A 14,481-nucleotide genomic window follows, 5' to 3' on the forward strand; every position below is an offset into this window, starting at 1 on the left:
TAGGCAATTGTGTAGTACTTACACGTTTTTCTAGCGCTTCTCTCGCTCATTCTTGTATTAAAATAGTCACTAAAAATGCAAATGGCCTCGTTCCTCTCGGCAACGAAGGTTTCGCCTCCATTACCGTGATTTTAGAACTAATCCTCACAATGTAGAACTTGACAGAAATTTTTAATTTATTGAACAAATACTATCTAAAGTCAAACAGAAGATTATCTATGGGTTCAGCGCACTTCGAAAAGCACGAAACATATTTAACCATCAAACATTACTGTCTTTTACTTGTTGGGGAAACACTTACGTAACCCATATAAACTCATTGCATAGCCTACGGAATCAGGCTACGGTAATTATTTTTAGCCCATACAACCACAATGCCACATCTTTTACAAACTAATCACAACCTTTCAATCGCAAAACTCGTTAAACATAACCTTGATACCCTTTTGGTCTGACAAATCAATTGCACTTGATGCGATACCTTGATAAGCTAATCTTCCCTAATAAATACCAATGTTACCAGGTTTGCAATAGACAGAAACTTGCTTTTACCCAAAATACATACTAGTTATGGTAAGCAGAGCTTATGTTTCTCATACGTCGCTTTCTGGAACACACTAGCATTAGATATAAAAACGTAAAAGTCCCAAAACTAAGAGACAACTACTAAAAGAGTATATTCTTTCAAAGCTGATGCTTAGTTCACACTCAGAACTCTTCTTTCATGTGCCTTCATTTAGTTTTCATTGTGATGCCATTATGTTGTTGTTTGATGTCCTTGTTATGCATATATATTGTAGTCTGCCAATGATGCATGTCATGTCATTGGTACTGTTAATTTGTTGGTGTATAACGAGATTATGTTAGTGTTCTTTTGTGTGCTTATTATTTATGCACATTAACTTCTTTAATTACACTATTTATGCTAAAAAACCTGTAATTGTTCCTTGCTCGCAACTTGTTGCAACTGTTGTAATCTGTGCTTTACTATGTTTAGTTTGGAAAGGAGGTCACATTGCAGTCTGATTTTGGAAACTTCTTCGGTATATTAAAGGGACAGTAAAGGCAAATACACAGTCAAGCTAAAGTGATAGATTAGAACTTGAGAAACTCTAAGGTGTCAATATTATAGCGAACATAGCTTTAAGGAGGGATGCGGGGCTAAAATACTGATTTCGGTGAAAAAAACTTTTTATTCCGAGTTGTTCTGAATTGCTTGTTTAATAAAGAATCTTCTCATCAAGTTTTGTAGTTATCTGAGCAGTAGAAAGGAAGAAAATGAATTTTTTTCTCAAGTTGGTGGCGCGCATTTCCTGTCGAATGCGACTATGAACACTGTTTTTCCAGACGCGGCTGCAGTGGGCAAGAAACGAAACACAAAGTGAACGCCCAGGTTAGGAAGTTTGTTTTTCACGCTTTTTAGGCACGGAGGACCTTCTATCGAGAGTACACCGGAGCACTAATAGCAAAAAAAGAAAGGCATATTTTTGGCCGCGGCAACTGCAGAGTGGCTGGGAAACCGAAACCAAAAATCCGACTGCCGGAAACACGCCACGTGACCCCGCAGCACTGTTTTCGTGCCATTCGGCATCTCTCTCGCTTTGGATGCATTCTGTGCTGGTTGTACGCGTCTTTTCTTCCTCCTACGACTTTGTTGGAATGAGCGGGTGGTTGGTGGCTGGACAGAAGATGCCCGTAACGAAGTCGTCTACACAGAGAAGTTTGGGAAAGGGTAAATGCACCGCAACAGTGAGAGGCCTGAAGAGCCTGCAAAAGCGGAGCGCCTGCCTGGGCATTCGCAAGACCTGTCGCTGGCGATCAAAGCGAACTCTTCAGGCTCCGTTGATGGTTCGTCATCTGTGGAAACTACTGGTCCTGCCAAAGGTAATGAGTGCCAATTGACAACATCTGAAAGGGAGGTCGCGCTACTTTGACAGTGTCCCGATTCTGACGACGAGATGGAAGAAACACCGGAGCTGAGCGGGTACCGTCTCGTGAAAGTTACAGCAATCAAGGCGTTAGTAACATCACTTCTGTGTCCACATTGTCATGGAAATTCGTTACATTTACAAGAAACCGGGGTGGGTGTGAATCTTGAATTTGTCGTGATGTGTAGCAGATGTGGGGAAGTCAAGAAGGCTGCACCTGTGAAGTCTAGTCGCCAGCCTGAGCTTTCAGTGCATCTTGTGGTTGCAAGCCGTAACTGTGGCATGAACTACAGAAGCATGGCAAACTTTTTTGCGGGCAGGGACGCACCGGTTCCTATGCACCGCAAGACGTACCAAACAGTAGCAGAGAAGGTGCACAGAGCTGCTATGGAAGCAGCAGGCGATGTGATGCGTGATGCCGGGGTTGCTGTGAGGGCAATCAACTGCGTTGCTGGCCCCACTGATCTTTTGGATGTGTGTGTGAGCCATGACGGAACTTGGCATAAACGTGGCCATACCTTGAACTTCGGTCTCGGCATAGCTAGAAGAATTTCGCTGGCTCATCCAATGCCATGGAGGTTCAAGCTGCAGGCACAATATTCAGTCGCTCTAAGGAGCGTCACAACATGCAATATACCACAGTGCTCTGTGATGGCGATAGCAAATCATTCCTGCATGTCTCCAGCCACAAGCTATAGGATAAGAGATTGTGAAAGAGGACTGTATAAACGATGTTGCGAAACGATTGTACGCTGGAATTGAGTAACTAAAGAAAATGACGAAAGGTCTAGGAGGCAAGGGGAAGCTGACACAAAGTGTTGTAAAAAAACTCACTGCTTGCTGTGCATCTGCCCTGAAAGACAATGCTCCAGATGTAAAAAAAATGCAACGAGGAGTATTTGCAACGCTTTTTCACTCCTACTCAACAGATGAAGTCCCTCGACATGACGCTTGCCCAGTTGGTGAGGACTCTTGGTGTCCCTACAATTGGCACAGAGCCCTAGTTGCAGCGGAGAAGCCATCAGTGCCAAGATCCCATAGTCCAGCTTTCAGCAGAGACGTTGCCAAAGAGCTGGTGCCTCTCTACAACAGGCTTAGTAAGCCAGAGCTTCTTGCACAATGTTCAAGGATGCAGACACAGAATCCAAAGCAGTCCTTCAATGCTCTTGTATGGAAAAGACGCCCAAAGACAGAATTTGCATCACTGAGAACAGTGGAGAGTGCAGCAGCCCTGGCTGTGCTAGAATTCAATGAAAGAGCACGTGGCATAAAGAGAGTTCTCGACAAGTTGGAACTTGAACATGGAGTCCAGACAAACAAGCACGTTCAGGAAGCAATGAAGCAAGCCATTTCACGAGCGCAGGCAACAGCGATGGATAGCTCTAAAGCTGAAAAAAAAAAAAAAAAGACGCCTTGAAGCGATCGCCGTAGAGCAGCGTCATGTTGAAGAAGAGAGGCCGACATATGCAGCAGGGCATTTTGATTAATTTTTTCTGATCATAAGAATAAATGCCATGCTCTGAAATCAAATCTTTGAACTGATTTTTCTCAGTTCACACTTCTTGCAAAAAAAGAGAGCGTTAGGAAAAGTATCATTTCTGAACTGCTTCACCAAATGCTGCTTTCAGCCTTTTTTTCTAGACTGAAATATTGTGAGGAACAAGATAAAATTAATTAAATTATGGGGTTTTACATGCCAAAACCACTTTCTGATTATGAGGCACGCCATAGTGGGGGACTCCGGAAATTTCGACCACCTGGGGTTCTTTATCGTGCACCTAAATCTAAGTACACGGGTGTTTTCGCATTTCGCCCTCATCGAAATGCGGCCGCCGTGGCCGGGATTCGATCCCGCGACCTCGTGCTCAGCAGCCTAACACCATAGCCACTGAGCAACCACGGCGGGTCGGAACAAGATAAAGTACTTTTTGAGATGCCTCAATTTTTCCAACATACAATATTTAGCAGATCTTTGACATGTAATGACAGCGAAAAAAATAAACTTCATTTTCAAGGTGATGGCATTTTTACAGAAATAACATAAAAAATGTGCAACTGACCTTATCCTGCACTATAAGCCATCTATAAGATATCTAATCACAAATAATTTGTATATTTTCATTATATTGTAAACGATAGTTTTCCTAATTTTACACACAAGATTGCTCAATTTCACAGTTATAACTTTTTTTCTCATTGCGCTAGCGTGCTGATATTTGGAAGATATTCTAATGACAAGATCAACTACCCCTGAAAATTTCATGAAAATTGGTTGAGCGCTTCAAAAGTTGACCCTTCAGCCTAGCATCCTCCCTTAATAATCGAGAAATCGAGGTAAATGCAGGACATGATTAGAGACTCCCCCAGGGCATTCAAGCATTTGCCCGATGACGAAAGCACTCAGTTAAATTCTGTCACTAGTACTCAACTACTCATTGCAAAAAACATCCTCGTATTGTATAAGATGATGAAATAAAATGCTACTTCTCCAGTTCCATTTCAAGCTCAGAAAAATGAACTCGTTGAAATTACGCTTGCAACGACGTGGGCGGTTGAAAGGCTTCATTTTCACTTGACTCTGAGCCGCCCATGCTTTCGCGTTTCAGTATTTTCCTGATCCCGTAGTGCTGCGCTGGTTTTGCTGGCTTGCGAAACTTGCACAAACTGCAAGTAGCAGAGAATTCAACTTCCATGTGATGTCGCGAAATGCCCGAACGGTCTACGCCACTTGACCAAGAAGCAGCTGCAGCGGCGAATCCGCCACTCTGTCTTGGCTCAGTGCTGCTGTCTGTCGGGCGCCATTTTACTCACCGACGGCAACAAAGGGTGGTAATGGCTTATGAAAAGTCACCACTCCACCGGTTGAGTGGCGGGATATTTGAATTTTGAAAAAGGTATTCAGACCCTTCAGATACAACTTTCTTGTAAACTAAGTCTCTTCTGGGCACTAAAGTGTTTTGAGGTTTCTGGAATGGTATTTAAACAGTCCAAGTCGACTTAGTATTTGCCTTTAGTGTCCCTTTAACATCCTGTAATCTTTCTAACCACCACAATAAAAGCGATTCTTATTGTGACTGCAGGAAATGAAAATGATGCACAGCCTCACAGATGGTGGCTCCAGATGCCAAACCATTCGAAGCTAAGCAGTAGTGGCTCATTCACAGACTGGTGCATATGACAGAGGAACAACATGCACAGGGAGACATCACTAACAGATGGCTAATTGTGTCATGAACAGAGCACACACAATTTCATCAAGTGTTCGGTTCTCCCTTTGTGAATGCAGCAAGGAGTAAGAAGGGTAAATGAAACTGCTCATGAAGCATGGGTAGCATGAGCCGGGTGAGCTCTCTGAGCGAGTCTTATGGAAGGTACAACAATGGAGTTGTTTTTTTAACTAGAGCAGGAGCTCCAGCTTTGAATGAAGCACCTTAAGGAGCACCACGAGAAATCTGCCCACACATGATCCCTGCGTATCAGGATTGGACTGGGTTGCCAGGCCTGGAATCTGATAAGTTCAACCATATGTTCCATCAGATGCAGACACAGCTCAGAGTCTTAGCGGAGGGCAACCAGTTTGCTAACCCAACATAGTTGGCCAAGGCAGCAGATGGCCTCATGGAGTGTGCTTTGAGCTGGTTGCAGTACAGGCCAGCCCAAACTGACAAAGCGAGTACTGACTAGTTGGTTCATGACACAGCAAGTGCTGTTGTCCATTTGTGCCTCACTTTGTCCCATTGTGCGCAGCAAGTTATTCATCAGCACCAGGCTTAGCGCCGCTCCTCTGGGACGGCAGCCCCAAATATTCACGACTTGCTCCAGTCATCTGTGCTGGTGGTGTACCGCTGGCCACTGCTTACTGCAGCGATGCAGTCCTCGTGCCACCGAGACGAACTGCCCAACCTGGCCGTCCAGCCATCCAGCAGTCGAAACCTTGCCCCAAGGACAGCCATGCACTGCCAGAGAAATAGCTGCCGACCTCTGAACATCACTATTTATAAAATTCTTGCACACTGGACAATAGGGGGAAGAAGGCAAGAAATAGCAAATACAGTTAAACCTCAATATAACAAAGCCGGTGAAATCAGCAATTCGCTTCGTTATATTGAAATCTCTTTGCATTGAAATTCGACCTTTTATGCAAATAAGTACGGTCACTGACCGGTTTTTCTTACACGGAAAGGGGCTGCAGAATTCTAATTATCAGGCAATTAAAAAAGCTAATTTGAATGAGAAAATTTGTCATTTTGATAAATTTGGGAGTTGGCGACGAATGATATGGCTTCATGCCACGCTTGTCAACGATATCTTCGCATCGGTGGTACAAACTAAGTGAAGCCAGCCTCACTTTCATGTGCACTCTGCTCCCACGACTGTTAGCATCGCCCGCACTGGGACGGCACATCAGGAAAAGCACCGGGAGTGGAAAACGAATGCTTCGTCTGCCTCTCATTCTAACGGGTCACCGAAACTCCGGATTATGCAACCTCCAATACTAAACGCATGGGAAGACCGCTTACATGGTGCCATACCATGTTGGCATGATGCCCCCACTTAACACATGTGGCAGATTACCTTTAAAGCAGGGTGTGTGGCTGCGTATGCACTCAGCCATGCTTAAACCATGCGCAGCCACGACCGAAATGCACACCAGCAATCGAGACGTGCACCAACTTACCCCCACTCCACCCACTCCGCCCCATCAAGCGCGCTTGATACACTACCGCGAGCTTGCTTCCCTCCCTCTCTTTACCTCTGCTCGCGCGGGAAGGAGTCACTCATGAAGCCATCCTTCTTTTCTACCCCTCGCACACTTTCACTTGCACCTAAAGCCTTAGTGCGTGGAGCGTGATAGGATCTTGTCGCACTTGGACTATATACGGAATATGATGTGGGTCCACTTCAGCGGTTGCTCTTGTCCTGCGGCACACCATTTGAGAGGTGCACTTGCAAGAAGCCCCTTGTAATTCAATCATTTGACCATCTGTGTCTGCGGAAGTTTCCATTTATTGTCTTGGCATTCCTTTGTGGCAGCAGTGAAATATTGTTATAGTATTGAAATCGCATACGAACACACTTCATTATATTGAGGTACCAAATATGTGGCGTTATATGGACAAGATGTTATGAAAAGTGAAATACTTCGTTATATTGAGAATTTCGTTATATGGAGGCTTGACTGTACTTTTAAAAGGTTTGTAATGAGACCACTACATGCATACTTCAGTGACAAGGTTTAATTTTTAGACACAGACACCAGCGGCAGCAAACTTGTAAATGATATGCAACACACTGCTTTTAGATTACAGTGACTTTTTTTCAGCAACTTTACTGTCAGCACGGTCTGAATAAACTTTTTCAAAGCTAATTACCCTGTGGCATGTGGCGTCTTATGCTGCCACAAGAGGGCGGCACAGGTATCATCACCCTTTCATTTCTTGTAGGTACACTTGGCAACCTTGAGCCACCCTATCTTTCAACACTTCTTAAAATATTTTTTTGAACAGAATAATTTTTTTTTAACTTGACAACATTTGTAAATTCGTAGGATGAGTTGCAATTTGTAAACGACGAAAAATTCGAGTGTTGGTGCATATGAATAATTTGCCACTGCAGCAGAGCAGGGGGCAGCTGGCTCACCACCGTGCTACAAGTCAATGCACCAGTTAGCCTTGACGTCTGTGATGTCAGCAGCATGGCCATTCTCCACTACAATGCCAGAGAAATGGCAGATGCTTGAAAAGTTGGCATTTGGTGGGCTTGTGCCCTTGCCCACTTCTACAGCAATAAGACATGCACTGTCGACCAGCCTCACTTGGCCATTTACTTGAGCAAAGCCCCTTGAACTCACCACGCTGAGGTCAATCGTGTGGAGGCCGTTGCGGTTGAAGCGCGCCCTCTGTACCTGGGGCCACGCTGCTGCTTGCCAGATGTCTCCGGCAACCAGCATGCATGACAAGTCCGCCATGGGCGACAGTGCACTTTCGACAGCCAACTCCCGCAAATGTGGCCGCAACACCTCCAGCCCCGACAGCTGGCCACGCACCTCGCAACCTTGTAGCTGCAGCGTTCAAGCACATCCTTTTAGAATCAAGAGGCAGCCATGGGGCTTCCTTACACTGTAACAATCTTGCCACACTTGCAGCACGCCTGGTTTCCACTGCCACGACAGTCACTGGTGGTTCTCAACACCCCGCCACTATTCCGGGTAATTCTGAATGCCAGTGGTGTTTGTTGGTACTGTGGCTCTCAACACAACGTGCAATAATAATGCAATAAAACCCTATTCTTTCGGATTTCACAGGACCAAAACGCAAGCAAAAAATATCTTATCTGGACTCCTGAGTAATTACATGAAAGTTCAATGTGTAAATGCTATGCAGCTGGTTTCCAAGCAAACAGTACTGCAAAGTGTTTGCTTGGCAACGTATTTAAGCCGTTTTGAATTTGTTATTGCTTGAAATTATGTTGACAGCGCATGGCATGCCTCCAGGGTCTTGGCTGCCATCACATGCCAACAACACCGAGGAACTGCACCTCTCCCGCCTAGCAACACAAACATTGTGCTTGCTGGTTCGTGTCCTGCTGCGCTCTTGTTATAAAAGGGATGCCATTTCGGAAGCTCACCCGGAGTGTACGGAGGCTCCGAAAAGGGGACAGGTCGAATGGCAGGCAGCTGGGGCGCACACTGCTGGCGCCCAGGCAGCCTGGCTCAGCCACCACATCGAGGTGCCGCAGCTGGGACACAAAGTCCAGCACATGGGCCAGGTCTCGCCGCTTGTCCTCTGAACCTGCACCAGAAACATCCTTACCTCAAACATGCAGTTCTAAAGGGATAAGGAGAATAAAATTATTTCAGTTGCATTAGTAAATTATGCTTCTGCACTGCCAAGAACTGTGAAAAACTTGGCGAGCCAGAAAAGAAAAAGAAGAATGCCGGTGTTGAGGGCGCCTTCCCGCGCCAGCTCGTGCCTCATTAATTTATCGATAAAAGACTGACTGCATTGCATTGAAAAAGAGCCAAAGATCAAACTTGGCAAGCACTTTTACGGAACAAGAGCCAAACTGCAAAAAAATACCACTCCGTTATGTCACGTTGACATAAAAGTGCCAAGGTTTCGGAGCAAAATTCAAGAAATTGAACTCTCACCTTAATTTTCTCTTCTAATAATCAATGTATTGTTACCATGAATGAACAGAAATACAGTTCAGTTTTTAAGGATTACTTTATCCGTCCAAACTGACTTCATGTTAGCCGTTAGTGGCCTTTTCACCAATTTACGTTTTTCTTACCACTAGAAATATGCTCATTTTCGGTGATAGCATGGACTAGTTGGAATCGGTTGGCGCAGGACAGGGGTAATTGGAGATTGCAGGGAGAGGCCTTCGTCCTGCAGTGAACATAAAATTGGCTGATGATGAATGAATGATGACGCTTTAACATTTTATTTCAGGATGTAGTAGTCGCAATGTATACCGTGACACCATATTTTCTATACTACCGGTCACACCTCTGTTATTCGAGAGGGAAGAGAGGCTCACCCAGAAAACTGTCTTTCTTTCTCCGATGTCTATCGCTGTTGAGTCGTCTCAGTTACTTCTGTGCAACCACGCCCTGCTTTAGTACCACCTTACAATAGAGCCTTTACTTAACCTTGACGTTACTTTGTAGGCTGCACTACCTTCTGCAATGGCCCACATTTTTAGACTGCACTATCTCCAGGATCAGCCCACACGTTTTGTTGAGTATGTATAGCCACAATTCTGGTTCCGGTTTTAAGTGCGCGCAGTCTGAATGAGCGCATCCGAGTGTCATTTCGGTCTTTTTTCGCTAATTGTACATTATTACTGTTTCGTGTATAGCTCTTGGTGCATGTCTATTTCATTCCAAACTTCATTTTGATGACTTTTTCGTTGTCAAAGGCCTTATATAGACTAATTTGATGGCACAAAAGTGGTTGATATCAACACACCTTATCTTCAAAAAAGACCTTGTCTTCAAAAACACTAAAGGTATTTGAGTACTGTACTGTTATCTAGTGGAAGTAGAGAAAGCACATCAAGCAATAGAATGAACAAAGCAACAGCCAACTTTCTTCATTTGTTTTGCCGACTCAGGCCCAGCAAACATTAACAGACGTCTCTTTTTGTAGCTTCAAGCAACCCATCACACGACTAGCTTTGGATTTATATGGCGGGCATGAGAGTGTCATGTTCCGGTTGCATGTGTTGGAGATTCACACAAAAGAAGACAAAGAATACTCGTTAACGCTCCTGGCACATGCCCTTATTCACTTTATGCTACAATAAACACCGAACGAGGAGCAGAAGGATCTGCGACTTTTGTCTTCTCTAAAAGTATGGTGCTGAAAACATTACTTCCAACAACGACGACATGACTGAAGGGGACCTCTGAAGAAGCTGCCCTCACGAAGATTGGCTCAGCTACATCCACTAATGTCCATACTTGGCACCTTCTACCACTACTATCTGAGCCTGGAACGGCAACTAGGCCTACAATCTGTGCTCACTGCAAATACCGCCACGAGCCTATGCAAGAATGGATCACCGTAAGAGGAAGCGGAGTGCACTGTAGGCCGGCGTGACAAAAGTCAACAACGACCTCACCTTGCTAATCTCATCTGCTCAACGACTGTTGGTAAGCTGCAAGAGAACTTGAACATTCTACTAATGAAAGAGGGAGCTCTATGAGAATTAGATAGCACAACTGAACAATTGGTAGAGGACGAGCCATTTAAATCAGAACTCGAAAGCATGGGCCTCTACTACTTATCTATATGTTTGGCAAAGTCTAAATTTATCAGACACATAGAAGAAATGCAAAAATCAATAAGCGATACTCAAGCGCTTGGGCTAAGCAGTGAATGCAAAACTTGTGGACAGAACAGAGAATTTCGAGCTACTATGAAGCTTCAAAAACTGCAGATCAACAAATTCAATGAAAGTGTTCAAAGCTGGTGCTCTTTTGGGATCAGTACGAGTGTTCTATACACAAAAATTGAGCATATGTCCAGTGTTGATGTATTTAAGTACAGTGAACTCTTGTTAAGACGAACTCAGTCTAGCTGAATTCTCACATATAACGAACAAGATGGGAATATTTGTTTGGTTTTCCATAGACTCAATGCAAAAAAAAGACCGCTTAAGACGAACCGACTCAAACGTGCTCTTCGGTTAAGACGAACATTCGGAGTGACCACCACTGCTACTGATCCTGGAGGCTGGGGTGCCTCGATGCGCTGCACCCAAGGGCGCGCAAGTGGAGGCACCATACTGGAGGCCTGCAGTGCACATCGCCCATAGACGGAGGCAAAAACAAGAGGAGGAAACACAGTGACGTTTCACTTCGTCAATGCGAGTGACGCGCAAGTGTAAAGGTGCTATAGCACATACAAAGCATTTGGACCTTGGTGCGCCTAGATTGTCCGCATCGCAGATCGTATGCAAGACAGGGATCATGGGGCCGTGCCATACGGAGCAGCCGCCAGAGTAGAACGTCCCCTTGTAAACATTCGCTTACTAACAAAACGACAAGCATGGTGTAAGCGCGTACATGCAAACATGAACACATCACACTCGATGACCACAGACGCTCGCTGCCAAAACGCTGGCATGAGGAATCGCAGCAGCAGCAGTGAGCGAAGTTACCTTCGCACTGTCTATCACTTCAATACAAACTGAGCGGTGAGAACGCAAAGCTATGAGCCATCGGCCCACCTAGACTGTGCCCCTAAAGCAGATCGCGTTCGACATATAAAGCCCGCAAGACCGCACGCGGCCAATGTACAACACCCTCCTCCGGTGCCATGCGCATGACGGAAGACAGTGCGCTTCCTCCTCTCCCCTTTATGCTCCTTTGCGCATGCGAGATTGAGCCGTCATCGTCAGCTCACTGTCACGCTTTCACTCATACACACAGCGTATCCTGTGTGAGGACGATGCTATCACGAGACGAACCCGGTACACATCCATATCACAAACGAAACCTCTAGAAGAAGAGGTCAACGCAGCGCGCCTCCGCCTACCTTTCTCCTCCATGATGCTTGGCGCTGGGAAAATGTACGTAACGCAAACATCACAACAAGGTTCTACTATATTTGAAGAGCTACCGTGGTGGAAAGGCAGAGGACAACGTAACTGGCCTATCACTGACAGAGAGCAATTATGAAATTGCTGTAGACATGCTCAAAGAATGTTTTGGAAGCAAGGAAGTTGCCGTGAATGATTACACAAGTGAACTGCTTCAGTTAAAGCCTGTGGTTTCAGCTGACGGCGTGATTTCTTTGAGACTTCTTTATGATGAAATATTCAAGAATGTTTGAGGTCCCGAGGCCCTATGTGTAAAGCAGGAAGAGTACAGCACCCTTTTGAAGGTTGCTGTAGAAAGGTGTCTACCACTGGAGACTGTGTTTCGCTATTGCCAAAACAAGTCCAACAACGTAGACGAAAGTAGCAGTTTTCCTGAGCTTATGTTTTTTGAAGAGGGAAGTGACAAGCAGACAAGAAGCTTTCCAAATTGCTACGAGATTTTCAGGCCAGAAATTCAAGGCAAACAAGACTGAATTTACTCCACACCGTGGAGCCTCAGCTGCTGTGTTAATAACAACCTTTGAACGTCATAAGGAAGCTTGCCTTTTCCGAGTAACATCAACATTCCTTTACCAAGTTTGACAAAGAGATGTCCCTACAAGAGAAGAAAGAAAAACTTAAACAAAGTGGATGTTGCTCTCGGTGCTTCAAGAAATATCACCTCACAAGAGAGTGCAAAAACGCAAGGTTCTTGCATTGTGACTTTTGTCTAGGGAGATATTTCGTGTTTCTTTGCGAGCCTTACTCCAAAAAGTCTCAGAGTAGTGAGAATTCTGAGAAAGTCTCAGAATAGAGCAGAAAGCAGTGAAAGATGTGCAAGTCGAAAGCGCACTTCTCAAAATTGATAAGGCGATCTTGCTGCAAACAGCCAAAGTTTGGGCTTGAAGCTCATGTAATCAGTGCCAGGTTTGTCTTATGGATGCAGGAAGTCAACATACCTTCGTCACCGAAAACTTGGTAAGAACACTTCAATGCCAAATGTCAGGAAAAGAGAGCACGACCTTGTCTTCATTTGGCGAAGTTATGTCCTCTCCCAAGTTGCTGCGACATGTGTAACCTTATTTAAAGAGCCAATGTGACGGAAAGCAGATCCGAATGAAGGCCCTAGAAGTCCCTAATATTTGTAAACAGCACATCATTCCACCTCCCCGACTCAATGCTTCGTGAAATAGGCACCAGTCTTCAACTCGTAGATGATGCCCACATGAACGACAACAATGACAAGATGGGTGTTCTTATTGCAACTGACTACTATTGGAGGGTTGATACTGGAAAAATCAGGACTAAATAATAGACTGACTGCCATAGAAATACTGTTTGGTTGGACTTTGAAGGGTCCTGTCAAAAGCTTTGAAAGTGCAAGAAAAACTTACACCACCACCATAATGAAGGTCGTTGTGCGAACCTGCTGTCTTGGTGAAGACATTTCAAAACACCTCGAAGCGTTTTGGGATGTGGAGCACATGGGAATACTACCTGAAAAGGGTACTACCACATCAGATATAGTTACCCAAGAATTTAAAAGAATTGTGAAGAAAACTGACAGGAGTTATGAAGTTCACTTTCCTTGGAAGGACAATGCTGATCAACTAGACAGCAATATAAAGAAAGCGAAGGACGAATTTGTTAAGCTGACACGAAGACTTCTCAAGAAGAAAGTTTACACAATATGACAAAGCAATACGAGAATATCAAGAAAATGACTGTGGTACAAGTACCCATTAATGAAGGTACCGGACCTGTTTACTACTTACCACACAGGGCAGTTATCAACAACAAAAGAGAAACAACAAAGTCGCGGACTGTGCTCAACACCTCTTCGAGCAGCCCTGACAGACTGTCTTCAAATGATGTTTTTGCATGCGGGGACCAAGTTTGAATACATCGGTCATCAAGCTCCCTTTAAAGTTCTGAACCTGCAACATGGCAGTTACAGCTGACATTGAGAAGGCTTTTTTGCAAATTCATCTTGCTGAAGTTGACCGCAATGCACTTTGGTATTTTTGGTACGAAAGTCCCTTGAAGCAGAAGTGCCATGTCATTTATTTGGAGGATGAGTCGGGTACCACTCGCAGCTGCATCAAGCCCGTTTCATCTTAGTGCCACACTTCATCCCCACTTTGAGAATACAAAGGGAGAAGATCAAGAGATGACGAGATGACTAGAGCACTAGTTTTATGTCGACAACCTTGTGTCAAGAGCAGGAACGATGGAGACAGCTTCACTGATCTGCAATAATGCATCAAAGTCATCAATGAAGTGGGAATGTGTCTGCGTAAATGGACAACAAATTCCACAAGTAGGCAGCATCTCAGCGAAGAAAGAGAAACAAACATTAATGAGGATATTTGGTTAACAGTTCCTAAAACGAAGAAAATACTAGGAATTCTATGGTTCCCTGAAGACGATCTGTACAGGTTTCACACTTCCAAAATTATGCGAC

General features: G+C 44.6%; 1 protein-coding gene across 2 annotated transcripts in view; it reads right to left on the bottom strand.

The window, feature by feature from the left end:
• Positions 1-14,481, bottom strand: part of LOC126519716 (nischarin-like) — a 187,035-nt gene that overhangs the window by 116,770 nt on the left and 55,784 nt on the right. For both annotated transcript variants that reach the window (XM_055065375.2, XM_055065374.2), the window contains exons 5-6: positions 8,556-8,719; positions 7,780-7,989 (exon numbers count right to left, since the gene is read on the bottom strand). In XM_055065375.2, the coding sequence (XP_054921350.1) occupies positions 7,780-7,989; positions 8,556-8,719 (374 nt within the window). The remainder of the gene's footprint in view (positions 1-7,779; positions 7,990-8,555; positions 8,720-14,481) is intronic.

Source organism: Dermacentor andersoni, chromosome 10, assembly GCF_023375885.2.
Source record: "Dermacentor andersoni chromosome 10, qqDerAnde1_hic_scaffold, whole genome shotgun sequence".
Taxonomy (NCBI): Eukaryota; Metazoa; Arthropoda; class Arachnida; order Ixodida; family Ixodidae; genus Dermacentor; species Dermacentor andersoni.